Here is a 20,413-nt window from a genome sequence, read left to right on the forward strand (position 1 = left end):
TATTCGTGCAAGTGTCAAGCTTTACTTTTCAGGTTTTCTTAGAAAGAAACGAAACCCCAAAACAAAACATATTTACATTGCCTTTCTGTTCACATGTTTAAATGAGAGTTGCAACATTGGATCTGTATTTATCCAAGTGCACCGAAATAATTTCAGATGTTTTTTATGCTTGTTGGAGCAGATACATGTTTTTTTTAATGTTTTGTATAGTTAAAAATGTGTGTCATATCATGCAAAAATGTGTTATTAAATAACTTGTTAAATGTTTTCAAAAATATTGAGTGCTTTACTGACAATTTTTTGCTTTAATACGCAATACTGCATGTCCAGGTTTTTGTATTAACAAAAGTACACAAAGCACAGTTGACTACTGAATCGTCTGCTATGTTTACACAGTCTATTATTGATATGGTAATAGGTTTTTCTAAAAAAAAAAAAAGATGTGGCAGGTATATTTACATTACAGTGAGACACCTTAAAAAACAAAACAGTTATTCTGCACGTACATGAAAGACTTCAAGAACATCACACTCTACAATACAGACATCATGCCAACAACCTTCATCCAACATGTTAACAGTGCACCATTGTTTTTAATGTTTAGGTTTCCCATAGCCAGACACCCGTCTCCACAGCGCTGTTCTCAAGAAAGGTTAAACACATTTAAACAGAACAGAAAAACGCTCTAGCTTGTTCGTATTGCTTTAAACCAATCATGATCCCCTTTATTTCCCAATTTAAAACATAAATCATTAAAAAAAAAAAAAATAATAATCAAGTTACTTTCATGAAGAAAAACAGTTGCATCTATAAAAATGTTAACAGGGGAACTAGGAATCCATCACCTATAACATGTCAAAAGTAACCTCCCCAAAACTGCAGTCTACATCTGGTGAGTCTTTCCAAATTACAGCAGTAACAAACGGTAAACAATGTCTCTCTAAAATTAAAATAGCAACTTATGTTCCATAAAAGTAGCACAAACTAAGCTAGTCATCTTTGGAGTCTTCTTTCACAATATACTGATTCATAAAATGTGTAAAGGCAAAGGCGCACGGTAGCAGTTTTACACGATGCTGCCATGGAGAACCTGTCGACAGACAATCTACACACTTGTAATCACAGCTATGCGAGAAATTAGCATTAGGGTATAATTGTGTCCCAAAAAAGGTAAGGCACTAGGCGCTACAAGGTACTTAATACAAGTTAATTGTAGATCAGCCCAAACTAGACAGGGTACAAAATTCACTCTCTTTCTTTCGTCACTTCAGTAAACAGAAAATAAAATATCACATCACTGTTACTTTGGGGAGAAACTGCAGCTTAAAGTTACATTTTAAACCTTTGATGGACAAAGTGTTACATATGTAGCCGTTTGTGGAAAAAAAAAAAAAAAAAAAAAAAGGGGAAAGAATGTGGTTTGTGTGTTTTACGAGACCTTTTCAATCCCGCTGTTCTTGTACTCATTCCTAACTGCTTTTTGCCCGCTCTCAGTGGTGGGCGTGTGGTTGTGGTGCAGAAACAAGATTGTGTCCAAACTTTCTGGTGGAATGTTTGCTCTCTTCCTGTACATGGCTCCCGCTCCTTCCTGCGCAAAGTCCTTTGCAGCGCTACCCGCCACTGCCGGGGCAGCCAGGTAGGCCCGCGCCACTGTGGCCAACAGTGGAAACTGCACCGCCTTCGTCCGCCACCACTGCAGGGGCTCCACTCCCAGCGAAGCTCCCTTGTCGGCTCTGAAGACCGACATCTCCATCTCTAGAGACTCCTCCACAGAGCTCTGCCTGCTCTTGGGGGCAGAGCAGAACAGGTCTCCCAGGAGGAACTCCATGCCAGAGAGTCCGCCCTGAGGGCCTGGATCTGCTGACTCGCTTTCATCAGCCTCACATGCATCACTGTCTTCATCTGCATCTTCCATCTCTCTGAAGTTAATTGGGCGGGATTCTTTGAGGCGCTTGCTCCTCCGTAGGATGTCACTTTCTGACTGTGGTGACCCAGGTGAGGGGCTTCTCTTGCCCTGGCTATGCATCTGACTTTGGCTTCTCCTCCCGTCCTCCTTCACAATCCTGACGGCCTCTTTCTTCAGCCAATCAAAAGTGTCTTTCCGCTCCTTAAAGAAAATCACACACACAATATAATAATATTGTTTTAACCGAGACTACTGAGGGTATTAGTCAAGAAAAAAGAAAGCAGCCTCAAAAGTGAACACGATTCCTTCTGGCCTTAGTTTTTAGTTGTAAAGGCTGTGATTATCCTACAGGTCACAAACATTTATACAGTGACGGCAAGTTTATAAAAAAATGCTGTCAAGACAATGAAATGGCTACTTTGGGGACAAATATCATCGCACAGAAATTAAATTGGGTTCATTGGATCCACAGGATTTCAGTTTGCTGAAATCAAGGCTCAGATTTCCAGTAAAACTCACGTTATGCTTTGCAATTCCGAGAGTGTTTAAGGGCTGCAGTATGCAGAAATATTCAAATAAACCATTTTCAAATAGCCACAGTAAGACTCACCTTTTCCTCCATGAACCCCAGCCCATGGAACTGGGGGTCGAGGGAACATGCCACACCAAGAACCCTGTTGACAACAGGGTTTTCGTAACAGCTCGCCAGGTTGCGCCTCATCATCCTTTTCACTTCCTTCAGGATGGATGATGAATCTCCCGTCCGTGGCACAAGGTGGCGGGAGAGCAGGCCTGTGAGAATGGGTTTGATGAGGGACAGACGGGGGAATGCCTCCTTGGCAAGAGTTCGACACGCCACGTCCAGAGGTCTGAGCACCAAACACAGCTCTTCCACGACCTTCCATTCCGATCGCAAAGTCACGATGCTTGCTATGGATGTGTTGGAGGTAGAGTTAGCGTGGCAGCTGCCAGACAAGCTAGATTCTGAACCCGTGTCTTCTTTAGACAAGCCTTCACTTTTAATCTCTTTTAGCATATCACAGAAGAGGCTTTTATGTTTGATGAGCACGCTTAGTAGAGAGTACAGCTTATTCCATGTTGGCAAGCTGTGAGCCCACGACATCAAATCTGCCTGTTCTTGTTTCGTCAGGGTCTGCAATAGACTCTGGGTGTCATGCTGATGCAAGCCTTTGTTTTGGGCAGGTGGCAGGAACAGGGCAGCGAGAACATCCTGGAATTGGCTGAGGGTCTTGGAGATAACGGAATGGGACATCACTTCCTCAATGCAGCCTTGCACAGCACTGAAGAAACATGGCACAGATGGTAGTCCTTCAATTGAATGCCCAAGCTCTAAGCTATGTGCTTCCTCAGGTGAGACAGGGTCCTCCCTCTCAAGGAATGTTGTCGAGTTTGGGTGAGGATTGCTTCCTGCAGCCTCTCCACATTTACCGCTCTTCGTTGGCCCCAGCTTTATCTTGTTCCTTCCCTCCCCTCCCAGCAAGACCAGATTCGGCAGGGCGATTCCCCACTCCTGGGCCATCACTTTCACTTGAGCCTCCACTGCTTGAAGGCTGTGGTCTTTCGCACCACTCCCTGCCAGTCTTTGGGTTGTGAGAGCCAGGTTCTGAAAACTAAAATGACAGTCAATGTAATGTGCCCAGAGGGTGAGGTACCGCTCAGTGTTGCCCTGCCAGTTGTGGAACCAAACATCCACACTTAGAGTGACAAAATGAGGCACTTCCCTCCGATGGCTGGGAGGTCGCCGACGTCTCCTGGACTCGAACTCCATAGGAGCAGTGTAGTCATATATCTCCTCATTTTCACTACTTTCCATTTTCTTCCTCAGCAGCTGAGCCACGCACATCTTGCCTTTGGTGTGATGTTCTTTCAGGAGGCTCTCGAGCTGACGAGTCGAAGGCAGCTCCTTGTAGGAAGGTAGGAGGGTGTGGATCAGCTGTTTGAAGCCGTCCCCTCCTACCAGAGCTGGGGGCTGGAGATCCACGATTAGGAAGTTGGCGATGGCATCGGTCACATGGGACGACAACACCAGGGGGTGCGTACTGACCGGGCCGCTGTTACTTATCACTGGCTGTGAGCGTTGCTGACCTTTTGTGAAAAAGAAAAAAATCTTCAATCAGCAAATGAGTTTTAACACATTGTATGAAGCCTGTTAAAGATGAATCTTGAATTTTGACAACATAAAACATATTCAGGAAAATTCTGTTTTATGAATTTGGGCGATATGTTAGATATGCTAGCAGCCAGGGGCACTCTACAGTTTATGGAAATCTCTGATCTTTACAACTGTTTGATAGATTGTCATGAAATTTGGTACACACATACACGGTGATGATGTATCCTAGTAAATTAGGTGATCCTCTGACTTTTCCATATAGTTCCATCATCAGCCCAAAAAGCCAGATACTTTAAAAAGAAATGATATTCCCGTCAGCCAGGTGTACTTTTTGTTTACAGTACTAGCTACCTGTTGTCGGAAGACTGCGATCCTTGATCCCGTCGCGTGGTGGTCTGATGTGGTGCTTGTTGATCAGATGGCCCTGGAGATCTGCTGCTCCTCCTCCACAGCCCACATGTTCCCCACACAGCTTACACACTGCAGTGCTCCGGTCTAGAGGCCGACCGGTGGGGTCCGGCTCCATCCCGAAAAAGTACCACGGGCTGTTCGATGTGGCATTCGGGTTAGTCAGCAGTCTATCAGTTCCAGGCATGAAATCATACTTTTCAAAAGAATGAGAGCTAAGGGACGGCAAGGAGATGAGGGAGGATGGGAAGGCAGAGCCGGAAATCATGCCTGAATCATTAGCTGCGTCTGGGTTCGACATCGTCGTCACATCACTGATGACAAGCATGGGGCTCTGTGATTGGCTGTGGTCTGACCACAGGGAAGAGCTGCTGGGCTCCGGGAGGGTGACCAATTGGATATCTTGCAGAAGACGCAGGACTGTCTCTTTGTCTCCAAATTCACACTTGACATTGTCACCTGTATCCCACCCCCATCAAAAAGGAAATAGTCAACTGTTAGTCAAATGTAAATAAATCTGCAAATCTGCTGCTAAACACGCCAATCCAGGGATCAGTGCATGAACTCACCCAAACCGAGGCCCAGCAAGGTGGCATAATCCTTGCCGATCCAGACCCTGAGCTCTGCTCCCTCAGTGATGTCATGGGAAACCTTGTAGTAGATGTGGCGGTAGAACTGGAAGATGACCAGGTTGTGTCCTTCCTCCCTGCTGGTATATGTTACATACCTGAAATGAAGAGCAAACATGTATAGGATGTAAGTGTGAATAGGAAAGGAAGAGCCAATCTCTGAATGAAAAAGAATAAAGAAAGAAATAAAACAGAAGGGAGAAAGGAAACGACTTAGAGAGAGATCTGCCCACCTCATCCAGTTAGATTTGCTTTCATCAGAAGCGTCGATGTAGACAAAAGCAGCATCATCTCTGATCTGGAGATGGGAGCAAATGTATATTAACTATTCTGTATGACCAATTATATATGGAATGCCTGCTGGTTCTCAATACAAGTCACAAATTACATTATGGACTAGTGAGTTTTAAATGTGACTGGCACAAAAAGTATTATTTTTTTCTACAAGTCGATTTTAAACTACCTTGTTACGTCCACTCAGACCCGTCTACTTACAGCCCAAGCGTATTTGAGGTTGGTCGGCATTTGTCCTTTGCACACTTCTCCTACAAATGGCCCAAACATGACCCCCTGCTGGAGGTTACACTTGGCGTATACTTTCATCTCTCCCATCTGCTCGTCGCCAGAAAATCCAGGACTAGACATGCCAGACTCGGCGTCCCCGCACAGAAAGAGGCAGGAGGGTATTGACAGCGCTGCCCGGGAGGGGCCGCCGTGGAGCCATGGCTCTCCAGGCGGCAGCACAGCATCTGGGACGTAATTTGAGTTTGAACCAGGCTGGAGAAACGCAACATCCTCAAGGAATTCTTCATTATTTAAATCCAAACCTGCAAGGGCAAAAAAATGATTGAGGTGAGATGTTATTGACAATCCAGAGGAGGAGCATGTAGCATGTTTACAAAATAGAGATGATGGAATTAAGCAACACAGAGAATGGAGGCAAGACCTTTGGTTGATGTTACAGTAAGGGCTGGACGATTATGGAAAAAATAATAATCACGATTATTTTTGATTGATATTGAAATCATGATTAATAAACACGATTATTCATTGATTTCAAAAAAGTATTTATTGAGCCACCAAAACTCATTTTTGAAAAAACAGAAATGAATTAGTAACAAGTAAAAAAAGTAAAATATATTAAATAATATATATAAATAAAAAAAGCTATATAAAAAACAAATAAAAACCAATAAATAAAAATAAATAATTCTTCAGCGCGACATTTATCGTACAAAGCAGGCAGCGCAACTCTGCTGAAGTGTTTGCGTGATGGCAACACGTACCCCTTGTCCAAAGTGTTGACCGGTGTCTTGAAGCCTGGTTGCTAACTGTACTGATGGGGCACATGTCCTTAGCTAGCATGAATGTCGCAGCCTCCGTTATCGCTCGCTGTCGCCGGTAGCCGGTGGGATACGGAGCGGCATCGTTAAGAGTGTCCTCAATGGAGGACTGGGTGGCGGTGGCTGAAGCTCTTGCACTTTTTTGGGTCTTTTTCTCCTTCAATACTTTGTAATGGAGGACTGCATGGCGGCACTTTAAATGGTTAAATAAATTTGTCGTGTTGCCCCTTGGTGCAGACACCACGGCGTGACAAACTTTGCAAAGAATGTCCTTCTGCTCCACGTCCGACGATTTGAAGCCAAAATGTCTCCAAATGACCGAAGTTGTCCTGCCTTTCTTTTCAACTAAACGCTGCTTTCCTTCCATGTTGCCAATCGCTCGTTCCACAATGATCCACACACTCACTGCTGCAGCTGCAGGCCACACCGATGCGTTCACTGTGCTTTTACAGCGCGGTAATTTGCATACACGCCGCGCGGCGGCACATTAATCGTTTTTCTTCGATTACAGTGTTTTCATGATAGTGAGAAGCCAAAATAGAAATCGCTATCAAAATTCGATTAATCGTCAGTTACAGTATTGGAATGTGATCTTTACTACACTAAATTGGACAGATGCGTTAAAGTATGTGCAAAACGTTTTCATTATTTATAGGAAAGACAGAAGTTTTGACTTTGTTTTGATTAATTGTACTTTGTTCCCTACCAAGCAAAATGTAGATATCTAAAGCGTCCTGTATCCAGGATCATGTTTAATCATTTCATCACTTTCTGTAGAGTAGAGTTGTCATGTATCTTAACATTTAAATCAGATTGCATTTATTACGACAATGAATCAGTTGCAGCAGCGTGTGCTTGACTGAACTTCTGGGTGTTCACTGATCTGGTGGTCCCCTTTCGTAGCTAAACAGATTTCCGACGCTCATTGAATACGTCACACCGTGTTCCGCAAAACCGGGGTGCTATTCTATCTAAACGCAGACACCATTGCGCAAACAAAGTTCTATCTAAACGGTCCATTTCGCGCCATATTTTGACTCGCCTTTCCGCCTATTTCCGTATAAAAGGGGCAAAGGGGCTAGTGCTAGCCCCCCCTCTTCGGATCTACACGATTAACACAAATTACCTATTTTTGGTTAAAAACTGCGAATTTCGCTGAAAGGTGACTAGTTTGCACTGCAGGTATGAAGATGGCGGTGTGACTGCACCGACCTCAGACGGCTCCGGGTCGTGCCCCACAACTCCCCTGGTAAAATCAGTGTATATCACGGCTTCTCGTGGCTTATTGTCTTATTTAAACGCTTTAAATGGCGGATATGACCGCACCAACACGAAGAACAACACTATAGTTACACTATACTACACTATAGTTAGTGTTATCTGGCACAATAACAGCGGGGGCCACAGACACACATCTCTTACTCTTCGGCTGTTTACAATGGGAACGTAAATGAACTTTTTATGCAATACCATGGTAACAACACTGTCGTAAAACAGGCTTCCAGCGCTGGGGTCTCCTTTGCGCATGCGTACATGCAAGACCGTTGTCGCTAAATGTGTGGAACTTATTATTGTATGACCTGACATTAGATAGCCTCCTTAAAAACTGCATTGGTGTCAAGTACACCACACTCGAGTGTAAGGCCTTATCTTCATTAAATACACTCTTTGAATGTGTCTGATGCCATCTCAATTCATGGTCGGAATGATACGTTGCATTCATAGAAGTGAAACACTAAATGCACTAACATCAATCAGTCTGAATATTCTAGCACTACCACGTGAACCCACCTTCAACTGTTAGCGTTTAAAGACAACTTTATAAACCCCGCTGCAATTGTATAGTGTAAGTTTGACGGGGTTAGTGTATAGTGGCAGAAGTGTTCTGTGGTTTGATGCACCCCCTAGATTCAAGATACTTGCAGTGAAAGCGCTGGGTTTTGTGTACCTTGAGTCTCAAACAACGCCGCAGAGGTCGTGGAAGAAATGTTCTCGAAGAAATCGGCACGATGTCGACGTCTCAGGTGACTTCTTAAATTCGTGGTATTTCCACCTTTTGCAAGTACTATTTTACGGCACAGGCGACAAATGGCCTCGCCAGAGTTCAAAGGTTGTCCCTTGTCGTCTGCTTTCAAGCCGAAATACAACCACACGATAGACTTGCTTCTTGGTTTACTGATTAGATCCATGTTTCCGTGGCCCTTCGCAGCCTTTTTCTGCAGGCTGTCCGACGGCTAGCTAACTGGCTGCGGCACTGCTGCAAGACTTAGAGCGGATAGAAAGGAAGCCACGTGGAAAACCACACCAATTACGTTCATGTACTATATTACGCTTTGTTTTGATAATAATGAGAACTTTCTGTGAGGCTCAAATGCATATCATAATGACCAGTGGATGTCTGGGATATCTGTGATTTCTATAAAACGGTGTCTTTACAAAAGAAGATATTCCATCCTCGTAATGTATTTTGTGACAATAGTAACACCGTCACTAAAGACGAAAGGCGTTCAGCTCCTGAAATAATACAAATTAAAAAAGAAATATGTATTTAATATTAAAGGACAGCCATTGAATATATGTAACAATGTCTACCTGCTCTATTTCTATGCACGATACGTTTTTATTTGTGGACCTACGAAAACATAGTGCGACGGGCCAGAGTTGCCAGTCCCGTTGGTAATAGACCTGCACAAAGTTCCAGTCGGAATCTGTAAAGTAACTGCGCATTTTAATCGTTAAATAAATGTGGAGAAAAAAAGTCAAATCAAGCTAATCTAATTAGTTACTTTGCGGCTCTATGCACCATATACGTGCGACCACTTTCTTAAAAACGTGATTTACGTTAAATCGTCAAATCTGGCAACGCTCGAACTCGCTTTCACTGCTACTGCCACCTAGCTACGTTACAGCTTTATATTCGAAAGTGACTTCGTTCTCAGCTCATGAACACATCTCTGGAAGCCGAGGTTGTTCCCAAATATCAGCTCTGGTGTTTCAGGTAATCACTAAACGCGCTGTTAATGATATTAACGAGAACAAATAACATGGCGGTATTTGTCAGGATATAAATTCACGACATGCTCTGCTTCTAGTTCTAGTAGGACCACACATTGTTTTCATGCTTCATACGCGAAGGTCACCCCGACTCCTCCGTTTATCTTAATTTAACTCAAGCTTGGTTCCTTGCGGCAACGTACAATCTGAGTGACAGCAATTGATAACGTTTTAACGGGCTGACGAGTATGTTATGGGTAGCCACCGCTAACGACATTTTTGACTTCGCGCACTTGCCGTAGCATGTCGTCTTCGTGTTAGGGTGAGTTGTTGCCACGGCGACCCCGTGTTATCCATGGTCGAACTTACTGCATACACACTAGCACACATTAGAGCATAAGACACAAAAGAAAACGCGGATAAACATGGCTTTTTGCCTGGTCCCCGACTTCCCTGCCGTTATGGTGGCTCTGGAGCATTTAAAGGAACTGGAAAAGCAGCTGAAAGGGGAGGAAGTACCATTCTCACCCGAAGCCAGCCTCCACCTGACTGAGATAACGACTGCTATCCCCGTACTAGAGGCAGCTCGGCGTTCTGCTCGTGAACATTTGGAAGTAGAAACCATAGAAAACAGCAAGCTCAGGACCCAAATCAACAATTTAAGAGAGAGAATCAGCCAGGAAATCGTGGCGGAGATGGAGCAGCTGCACAAAGACCTCACCGCCGTCTCTCAGCTGCAAGAAGCCACTGTGAAGAGATGGGAAACCCTCTTGAGCCAGAACGAAGTTCTGTACCCGGAGCGAGAGCAGGCGATGGCTGAACGTGAAGAGATGGTCGCTGCTCAGAATGATCAAATCACCTTCAAGTGTGGCTTGGAGATGCAGCTGGATCAGACACGGGATCAGCTAGAGGAGCTTAAGTCCCTCGTCGCTGCGGTCGAACAGGACAAGCTGAAATGGCAGCAAAAGATGGTGCTGGACAGAGAAGCATTCGCTGTGAAAAAGGACACGCTGTCGAGAGAGATGGACCAGGTCGAGGGGGAAATTGAGCAGCAGAACCAATTGGTCATGAGGAGCAGAAGAGAGCTGGACAGACTGAATAACAAGAAACAAGAAAGCCATGACAGTCGGGGTGAGATCACGATTGGCCTGGCCAAGCTGGAGAGCAACTTAAAAAGACTGGCAGCATATCGGTGCCAGGGCAGAAAACAGCTGCAAGGGGAAACCCAAAAGCACCAAGAAATGAAGCAACAGAGAGAAACGATGAAGAAGGAGTTGCAGGATTTAGGGGAAGCTTTCAACAGTACCATTCAGCATCTTAAAGAGGAAATTGCCACAGTGGAGGGTAAAATAGAAGAGGGTCAAGCATCAAGACTGGTCTGTCAAGACTCCCTGCCTAAAATCTATGAGATATACAGGCATCGGTGCGATGAAGAGAAGGAAGTGAAGGCAGAGCATTTCCACGTCTGGCAGCAGCTGGAGCGATCCAAGCTGCAGCTGGAGGAGGGCATTTCCTCCCTGGTCAAACACAGCAAGGAGATCAAAGAGATGAAGAAGCAGATCAGAGAACTCCTGGAAGCTGACAAAATCACCAAGCGTGTGTTGGAGAAGAATCAGAAAGAGCTGTGTGAGAACGGGGATACTGTGAGGAAGAACTTCAGCCATTTTGAGGAAGAGAACAGGCGACTAACAACGCTCTGGGAGGAGTCCCAGAGGAAGCAGGAGGAGCACGTGGCGAGGATGACCTCTGATATCAGCAACACCAGGAGGAGATACCAGGAGTTTCGACAAGAGGAGGCCACGCTCCAAGAACGCCAGCCCAAGAGTGTAAATGCTGATTTGCTGATGAGCCATGTGACCCAGTGTGAGGTGGAGTACAGACAAAACGAGACCAAACACCGTGAGGATTTAGCTCAGTGCGCTGCCAAGTATGTGGCCATCACGAGCAGCCAGGAGGAGAAGCTGTCAGAGGTGGAGGAGAAAGAAGAGGTACTCAAGGAGCTGAAAGCGAAGTGGAATGAAGAGCAATTCAGACATCAGCGTCTGAAAACACTGACCTTCGAGTTGAGGAGGAAGAGGAGCGATCTGGAGCTGTCGATCGCGGGGCTGAAGGAGAGAACGCCCTGTTTGCTTCAGCCCAAAGAGGAAATGAAGGCTGAGCTGAAGGAGATGCGAGAAAGTTACATGGACATGCTCGGCAAATGGGCCTCGGAGCTGAGAGCCATAGAGATCAGCATCTATGACAATAGCGTGAAACTGGAGCAGGTCAGCATGGAGAACAGCAGGCTCCATCTCTGTATCAGACAGATGACAGACGATGTTGGCAGAGCCAGGGAGAACAAAGGTCGATACTGGCGGGAGGTCCACATGTATAAGCGGGACATAAAAGCCTTGTCCGAGAGCTTACAGGGCGCATGGAGAGAGGATTCATTGCTAACTCGGGACTGTCAGGACAGCGACGGTGTGCTTTTGATGTCGATGAGTTGCCTGTTGGACCAACTGGAGACCAGGAGGCAACAGTTTGGAAATGTCAGCACACTCCTCCATCAACAAATGTTAGACTTCAGCAAAAGACTGGGGGAAAAGGCAATTACAGAACAGCACAGTTGAGTTGACCTGTAGTGTGTACGCAAATTCAATGAAATATAATGATAAATCTCACAGCAACAAGAAGGTGAAATGAAGTCATGCCAAGTTCATTTTGAATGCAAAATCTGGGACTTATTCTTCACTCTTTTGATTTCTATTCATGTTGACATGATTTGAGTAATTGTGTAGTGGATGCTGTATTAGTTGTATGACATCTTTCACATCTTTGACTTGGCAAACACGAGTGTCACTATCAACACGAGTCATTGCTGCATTGCCTTGATTGCTGAAACTATTGTAAAAGTTATCGGTCCTTCCTTCTTTTTTCTTTTTTTTTTCCTGCTTTGAGAACTCAAAATGCTACCGTGGCTACTCCAGTTTCTGGGTTGTATCTTGCATGCTGGCTTGGACACATTAATAGGACACATCCACTGTTAATGTTATTCCTAACACACCTCGGCTTTCCCCACTATGACAACTCAAAGTCTGCTGTAAAACTGCTCCATTTTGTCATTCACCAAGTCATTTTCAAGTCAAGTATCTTCGGTTAGTTTGTACATTTTTGTATTGAAGTATTCAAGTTGAAAAGTAAATTAGCAGTATCAGGTGTCCACAATTGAAATAGTCACTTTTTGAACATTTGTGCTTTGGTTATCTCCGTGATCTCCTGAAAGTGTTTCTTCACCCACTTGTAGTTTAACTTAACCAAGTATAAACTCAAACATTTGAGCACTTTCTCCACTTAACTGTCATTATGTTTTAGTTTTTTCCTATTTGTCATCATTAATAAAAAACAATGTGAAGAAATCAACAGCATTCTCTCTTCTAGACTGTCTTAATATTTATATATAAACAGTTAGTTACCAACTTACATGGTTGTTTGAGACATTAAATCCACAAACGTCGACTTGCCTAACTGAGAGCCAGCTGTCACCCAATATGACTGCTTTTTCTTATTTAAAATGTAGGCTTTTTGTTTTATTGATAAGTGCTTTATTGTTGAGGCAAGTTAACCAAACCAAATGACCAATATATTTAACTCGTTAAATGAGTGTAAATTATTGATCGTCAAGTTCGACAAGTCAAGTCACTTTTGTAACGGCTGCCTAATATATATTTGTTGACCAACCATCAAATCTTCTTTTCTCTTTAGACTGTATGACGTTTGACACTTGGCCCCTGTGTACCAGCAGATGGCAGAGGAGACCAATTTACTCTCCACCGTGACCTTTCCCTCCAGCTAGAAGGTCAAGCAACTGCCCATTGAAGAAAAACACGCAGACGCATGCACACTGAGGTACAGTCCCACCGTCGATGTCACACACACAAAGAGGAAGATTGCTGGAAAACGAGGCAGCAGCTGGAGTGGAGCTCAACGGGAATAGGCAATTAATTCCAGTAAGGAAGGTAAGTTCTTCAGGTAAACTCTGCTCTGAACTGTGCCATGTGATCTGGCAGCTACAGCATCTGTGTCTCTATGTCACAATCAGACCGTATCATACAGCATATTTGACGATATTCTTTGCATGCAAATGACTTTGGATTCTCTAAAGTGTGTGTAGCAGAACTGTTGCCACGGTGGGCACGCTCAGCACCAACACAGACATGACAAGTCTTTCTGACAGACACATCAATATCAGTATTGTGTCTGCGTGTGATAGATGCCGGAACACAACTCTCTTCTTCCGGGAGATTTTTGTACACGGTTGCCGTGGGAACTTTCTTGATGCTTCTCACATGTTTTTTTTATTTATGTTTGGATAAAAATGTGTTGTTTTTTTAAGGAATGATGTTTTTAAATAGATTTTGGATTTAACAATGCTCTGGAGTTATCGGAAAAACGTGAGTCGGAAACAATCCTCCGCAGCAACCACTGGAATCTGATTCTATAAATGGTACAATAATATTGGCCCGATATTAGTGCAGCCTGATCTCTATCAAATTCAAATGTCAACATTATGAATGAAGCTTCAAGCTATACGGTACAGCTCTACTAAGATAATACAGTTATTGTCTACTTATTACCACTTTGAATTAAGTTCATATTTATTTTTGATGTGCTCACAAGTTTGATTCACACCACCGTTGTTGCAACTGAAACACAGTTGACATCCAAGGGGAGATGTGATCACAAGGAAACAGGTGATTGGACAAAAACACAAAACTACCATTGTAGTCGACAGAACGGAGACTGGGAGGAAAGCCGGGGTTGATATACTAAGCAACAGATTAATTTACTATACTACACATGTAGCTTATTATAGTCAGATCTATTGTGCTGTTGATGGGACGGTGATATTACAAGCCTGTTACACATTCACACAGTCAGTGATTATTTTGCTAGCTGTCCTTTCTTGCATTTGTCAGTTTAAAGTGTTTCTTTTAGTCTGGATTATGACTTTATCTTCTTCATCTTTGTGTATCGCTTGTTTATTCAAAGTTTAATCATATTAAACAGGTCACAGACCAGATTCAACACTGCACTCCCTTGGATCTGATGAGCGGTACTCAAAAAATGTTGATAGTTTTATAGTTAGTTTTCACAAAAAGGAGAAAAACATAAACATATAAGTAGTTATACATTGCAGAAATATGTTTTCTAATAACAAATGACCCCACCCATTTATGCCACGAGCCCTTAGGGGAGCCACGGACCACAGTTTGGGAGCTTCATGTTGTAGTCATCCTCTCTCAATGAACAGTTATTTGTCACATTGGAGAAGTACAATTTACTACTGTACATGGAAAATAACAGCGCTGAATGACGTTCCATTCGTGACAGTAAATAGTGATGAAAGTTACCTGGGCGTTGTTACAACATGCAAGCTGAGGAAGTTATTTTTGCAAAACACGCTCGGCGTATTTGTTTAGTTGCACAGTCATGGTTGTACAGCAGTTAAACTGTGAGCCGTTGAAATGTGACCCTAACTTCTGTGTGTCTTTTTGTGTTGTTATGAGGGTGTGACTCCACGTTTATGCCTTTGTTCAGAGGTAATATAATTGAGTAATGAGTAGTGTGTGTGTGTGTGTGTGTGTGTGTGTGTGTGTGTGTGTGTGTGTGTGTGTGTGTGTGTGTGTGTGTGTGTGTGTGTGTGTGTGTGTGTGTGTGTGTGTGTGTGTGTGTGTGTGTGTGTGTGTGTGTGTGTGTGTGTGTGTGTGTGTGTGTGTGTGTGTGTGTGTGTGCGCGCGCGTGCGCGCGTGCGCGACTGAGAAAGCAGTGGTTTGGATTACGCAGTGGTTCTCGCTCGCTCTCCTTCATCAGCACATGACCTGTAATACACCATGTGGTATGTAGTGACGTCCGTGCTTGCTAATCTCTCTCTCTCTCTCTCTCTCTCTCTCTCTCTCTCTCTCTCTCTCTCTCTCTCTCGCCCGCCCCCACCCTCCCACCCTGAGACTTTATAGGCAGGACAGCGAGACTCATATTTCTCCATTCACATTGACAAACCGACATCTCTCACCGTCTCCTGTTGAAGTAAAAACACTTTGTGCTCAGATAGTATCTGGTTGGCAGACAGTCGTGGTGAAAGGAGGCTTTAAGGACAATTAACTCAAGTGCAGAGAGGACATAGCTGTGGACAGAAATGGAGACTATGGGTAAGAGACAGCTATGTTTTTTATTTGAATATAGGTGATGTGTGGATGTACAATATGTACTGCACATACACGACTGTCATGGTCAAGGGGATCCGACGAGAAGCACCAGAATTGAACAGGCTTTGGTGGCATACCATGACAGAGAAGTGTGTCTTACTCTGTTTGTATTATATTGTAATATGTAGTCTAAGTTGAACTAAAGCTTGACTCAAGTGTTTTTAATATCATTGTTTATTCGTCTGAAACATTCGGAACTGAACAAGCCTGATCTTTGCAAACGGCCGGTACATTTGACCCACTTTGGTTTGACTTGCTGTAGTTCAAAGTTCTCGTAAACAAACAGACGCCATGTTGAATACTCATGGCGTTCTAAACTACATGAACAGATGGTGTGTGTGTCTGTGTCTGTGTCTGTCTGTCTGTGTGTTTCTACCATAAATTACACAATTTCTCTGTGTAATTCTAATATTTAGTCCTATATTTTAGACAATTAGTCTCATGTTTTGCAGTAAAAGGCTTGACCTGTTAACAAACAATAATAATGATGATAATGATAATAATAATAATAAAGATTATTTATTTAGCACCTATCAAAACAAGCAATATATTTACAAACAAATATAAATAAATCTGAATGTTGCCGACAAACCACAGGTAGCCTACAGATCGCACCTAACAGGTTGTAACTATTTCTGTGACTTCCTGTATTTGAAGGCTGCTGTAAACCTTAAAACTGGACCGTGGCTCTTTGTCAAAGCCCCCAGCTGCTCCCGTCTGATCTTGTTTACCAGGCGATGTCACTTTGTTTGCACTGCAAAGCAAACCAAAAAAAAATGTTGTTTTTCAACTCATTGTTAAAACTGTTAATACTCTCTGTGGAGGTAGCTGGAAAACAACTTATTTTTAGGTTGCATTAATGATTCAGGTCACATTTGAGTGGAAAGATGTTGAAGGGGGACAAAAAAGTGTCCTGAGCTGCACCCATGAGGTGGAAACACTTCAGTCACTGTGTGAACTGAAAATACAAGGATTTGTCACAGCTGGGCTGTGCCACATGAGCTGGCAACGGAAGTCGGTTAGAGGTGCTCACTCACCCGTCTCATGATAAGAGCTGAAGGTCAACATACTCATTTAATATAAACCAGCATCACCTGCTCTCCTTCCATTGACTCACAGATGGCATTAGAACTACAAAATGCTTCATGTTTTATGTTTCCATCTTCTCCTTTCAGTGTGTCAGATGGGTGGAGGGGCCACCAGGCTGTATAGCGTCCTGACTCAGACCAGCAGCAGCTCTCCTCTCCCCCTCCCTCCGTCCCACCAGCCTGCGGACACAAGCCTGGATCCAGCTTTCTGCCAGGTGACTCCTTCTCTTCTGATCACTATTCAGATTTCAAAAAGTGACGGAAGCAGATATCTATAGGGATCTTCCTCGTCATGTGAGATGAACGCTCAAGTCTCGTGTCTGTCTTGCAGAAGCAGGAGGGGTCCCCTGTTTGCCCCCCGGATCCAGTGGAGCTGCTCCGACAGTGTGAGGAGGCCCTCAGGGACAGACCGTCTCGCTTCCAAAGGAAGTTCACTCACCTCTCCAATGGAGACGGCGTAACCAGCAGCCCCATCAGGGTGATGCAGTGGAACATTCTGGCCCAAGGTAGAATGCTTTTAGCCCGCCTAATGTCACATCGGATTGTTGGATCTGATTTATCTAATGACATATTTGCTTCAAAAACAGATATGTGGATGTGGCAGATCAAGTTATATATGATGACAGAGGTTTACTGTTTGGATTCACTCTGCTGTTCTAACCCTTTTCTAGCTTATTTCACAGATAAACACACTGTTCACTACCCCGCCCGGCACCAAACTTGCCAAGCTGGTGGATTAAAAACCCTTTCTTGCTAACATAAACTAGTGAGCATTGTTTAGCTACGAAAGCTTAACTCCACACTGAGGTCAGATCTCCCTCTTTTTCGTGTCCTTCAGCTCTTGGCGAGGGACTTGACAATTTTGTCCAGTGTCCCCTGGAGGCCCTCAGCTGGTCCCGCAGGAAGTACCTCATCTTAGAGGAAATCCTCTCCTATCAACCGCATATCCTGTGTCTGCAGGAAGTTGACCACTACTATGACACCCTCCAGCCGGTTCTGGCGGGCCTGGGTTACAGCAGCAACTTTTGCCCTAAACCCTGGTCACCATGCCTGGATGTGGAGGGCAACAACGGCCCCGACGGCTGCGCCCTGTTCTTCGATCAGACGCGGTACGAGTTGCTGTACAGCGAGAATGTACGGCTCTCTGCCATGAGGATTCCAACCAATCAGGTGGGTAGAATCTGTGTAAAGCCACGCTTGGATACATACATAAAGCTTATAACAAGCACCGCTAATGAGCTGCTCTCTTGCCACAGATTGCGGTGGTGACGATGCTGCGTTGTCGGAGCACAGGGAGATGTCTTTGCGTGGCCGTGACCCACCTAAAGGCTCGTTCTGGTTGGGAGTGGCTTCGCAGCGCCCAGGGTTCGGACCTCCTGCGGCACCTCCAGAATCTGGTCCAGAAACATGCCAATGACCCCGCGGGTTACCCCAGCGTCGACATTCCTCTGCTTATATGTGGAGATTTCAACGCGGTCCCCAACGAGGAGGTGTACCGACGATTCACTGCGTCGCCTCTCGGTTTGGACTCGGCCTATAAGAAACTCAGCCAAGACGGTTTGACCGAGCCGGAGTACACGTCGTGGAAGATTCGACCCACAGGGGAATGCTGTACCACTCTGGACTACATCTGGTACAGCCAGGACACGCTGAGAGTGGACGCAGTTTTGGACATGCCCACTGAGGAACAGATCGGGCCGAGCAGGCTTCCGTCCTTTAGCTATCCATCTGACCATCTCTCTCTGGTTTGTGACTTCAGCTTCAAGGAGAAGGAGTGAGGAAGGAAATGATGAACTGGCATACAGGAAGAGACATAGTCGGATCCTGGTTGGCTTCATTCAACAAAAGGTGTGCAGATGAGACGCCACCTGGGAGTGTTGGGGAGGATGAGGACGGGAAACGGAGAGCATGGGGAAAGTTGGATAACTTATGATGCAGACTTTGCAGATGTACACACTGCAACACATAGTCTACCTCCTTAAATTCTAACACTGCGTTTTGAGAGAGAGGGAGAGAGGGGAGTTATCTCTGGTTCCGAAAAGTGAAGTCAATGCAGTGCCTTAAACTTGCATTCTCTCTGCTGGCCATCAGGGGGCGACTCCTCTGGCTGCAAAAAGAAGTCTGATTTGCATGGAAGTCCGAGAGGAAAAAAAGGACTCTATTTCTCACATGATTTATTATCTCAGACACACTAAACATTAGTTTATGGTCTCAATCGTTATTTTAATTTACGTTATTTAAGTCTTCTTTAATACAGGATGATGTTCATGAACCTAAAATAGACGATAACGCAGTGTATGCTTTAGGGCGTGGCTCCCTTGTGATTGTCAGGTTGCTACTACGCTACCAATGCAATAACCTACTAAGATTACTTTAAAACTCGAATAAGTGCTACATCTCCTCAAGACCCAGGAGGAGACACAAACTAAGTTCCTGTGTGTTGTTGTCAGCCAGCTGATAATTAAAGATAAGGCGGTTAGCCCCAAAGTTAGCAACAGCTCTGGCTGCTCCGGGCCCAGCGCACTTAAGGCGGGCTGACATTTAAGGTGAACCACAACTGTTCTCCTGTAAGCGAAAAGCTGCTCCTCTGAGTCTTATTTCGCTTTTTTTTTTATGTCTTTTAACTGTTTCACTGGTAGCACAGTTCATTATGTATGAGGAGAACAAACTTGAATGTTAAACACAGCATTAGTTGTATTTTTGATTTGTTGCTGTCAGAAAGTGAAGAATATCTGATGAAAATAAAACATGTTTTCAAAGTCATTGTTAGAACTGCAATGGTATTATTAAGATCTCATATCGGTACTCTGTTTTGGAAAGTACTAATATGTAACTACTTGTACTTGGTCTGGGGGGGAAATGGTATTTACTCTCTCTGACTACGCTCTCTGCTGTTTCAGAAAACACCTCACTGCTGAATGTTCAAAAAGTAATAATTCTTTGAACACTGTAAAGCTTATTGAGTCCACTCATACTGGATAACAGGGTCCTATAAATGCGTAATGAGTAAAAATGTAAGTCATGCCTTCTGAAAACATTTCTGAAATCAAAGACATTGTATTGGGGATTGTGCATTTAGCACCATTTTAAAAATATGGTATTCATGACCATCTTTTCAGCTACAGCACGTCCGAATATCTTTTTCTACCTTATCTGTGAAACAATGAGTTCAGTTAACTGAAGCAACTTGATGGCAGGACGTGGAAAATGACCACAAAAACAGTCTGCACTCCATGAGTTTCTGATACGTTTGAAAAATGTTATCGCTTCTCAGAAACAGCTGACTGCCAAAAAGATTTACCTCGAAATCTAGGTAGTCCTTCCTATTTTATCTTGAACAATTCTTGATATTTACAGTGTTACTCAAACCCTTTATGAATAATATTTTTAAGCCTTGTTTCCCAGTGGAGACATTTTTGGTCTTTTACATTTTTTTCGACATTCTTCTTTTGAGACGCTGTACTATGCCTTTATAAATACATTTTTCGACATGCTACACCGTGACTTTTTTTTTGTTTTTTTTTACCTTTTTTTGACATTATATTGTGATTTTTATGACACTATTTTCTGACCTATTTATGATTTTTTCCGACATGCTAGCCTGTGACTTTTTTTTACTTTTTTTCGACATTATATTGTGATTTTTTAATTTATTGTTTTCAACATGTT

General features: G+C 43.9%; 3 protein-coding genes across 5 annotated transcripts; 2 read left to right on the forward strand and 1 right to left on the reverse strand.

Moving 5' to 3' along the window:
- Window positions 1-2: 2 nt before the first annotated feature.
- Window positions 3-8,658, reverse strand: LOC311010640 (E3 SUMO-protein ligase ZBED1-like). Of its 2 annotated transcripts, none has more exons than XM_084005216.1 (7): window positions 8,369-8,658; window positions 5,573-5,904; window positions 5,311-5,375; window positions 5,018-5,175; window positions 4,392-4,907; window positions 2,517-4,012; window positions 3-2,107 (listed from the first exon to the last, which is right to left on the reverse strand). In XM_084005216.1, exons 1-7 carry the CDS (start codon window positions 8,607-8,609, stop codon window positions 1,430-1,432), a joined length of 3,486 nt encoding a protein of 1,161 aa, XP_083861342.1. In that variant the 5' UTR covers window positions 8,610-8,658; the 3' UTR covers window positions 3-1,429. The 2 variants fall into 2 exon arrangements, with proteins under 2 accessions (XP_083861342.1, XP_083861341.1); XM_084005215.1 differs by lacking the exon at window positions 8,369-8,658 and adding an exon at window positions 6,364-6,897.
- A 666-nt stretch (window positions 8,659-9,324) lies between these two features.
- LOC311009431 (nocturnin-like) lies at window positions 9,325-19,507 on the forward strand. 2 transcript variants are annotated; one of them, XM_084003598.1, is made up of 6 exons: window positions 9,325-9,418; window positions 13,156-13,409; window positions 16,832-16,959; window positions 17,076-17,250; window positions 17,583-17,914; window positions 18,001-19,507. In XM_084003598.1, exons 3-6 carry the CDS (start codon window positions 16,840-16,842, stop codon window positions 18,520-18,522), a joined length of 1,149 nt encoding a protein of 382 aa, XP_083859724.1. In that variant the 5' UTR covers window positions 9,325-9,418; window positions 13,156-13,409; window positions 16,832-16,839; the 3' UTR covers window positions 18,523-19,507. The 2 variants fall into 2 exon arrangements, with proteins under 2 accessions (XP_083859724.1, XP_083859723.1); XM_084003597.1 differs by lacking the exons at window positions 9,325-9,418; window positions 13,156-13,409 and adding an exon at window positions 15,425-15,599.
- Window positions 9,734-12,641, forward strand: ccdc175 (coiled-coil domain containing 175). Its single transcript, XM_084005479.1, has one exon. The coding sequence runs from the start codon at window positions 9,840-9,842 to the stop codon at window positions 12,021-12,023; it is 2,184 nt and encodes a 727-aa protein (XP_083861605.1). The 5' UTR covers window positions 9,734-9,839; the 3' UTR covers window positions 12,024-12,641.
- Window positions 19,508-20,413: the final 906 nt, after the last annotated feature.

The sequence above is a fragment of the Eutrigla gurnardus genome, assembly GCF_963514095.1.
Source record: "Eutrigla gurnardus genome assembly, chromosome: 3".
Taxonomy (NCBI): Eukaryota; Metazoa; Chordata; class Actinopteri; order Perciformes; family Triglidae; genus Eutrigla; species Eutrigla gurnardus.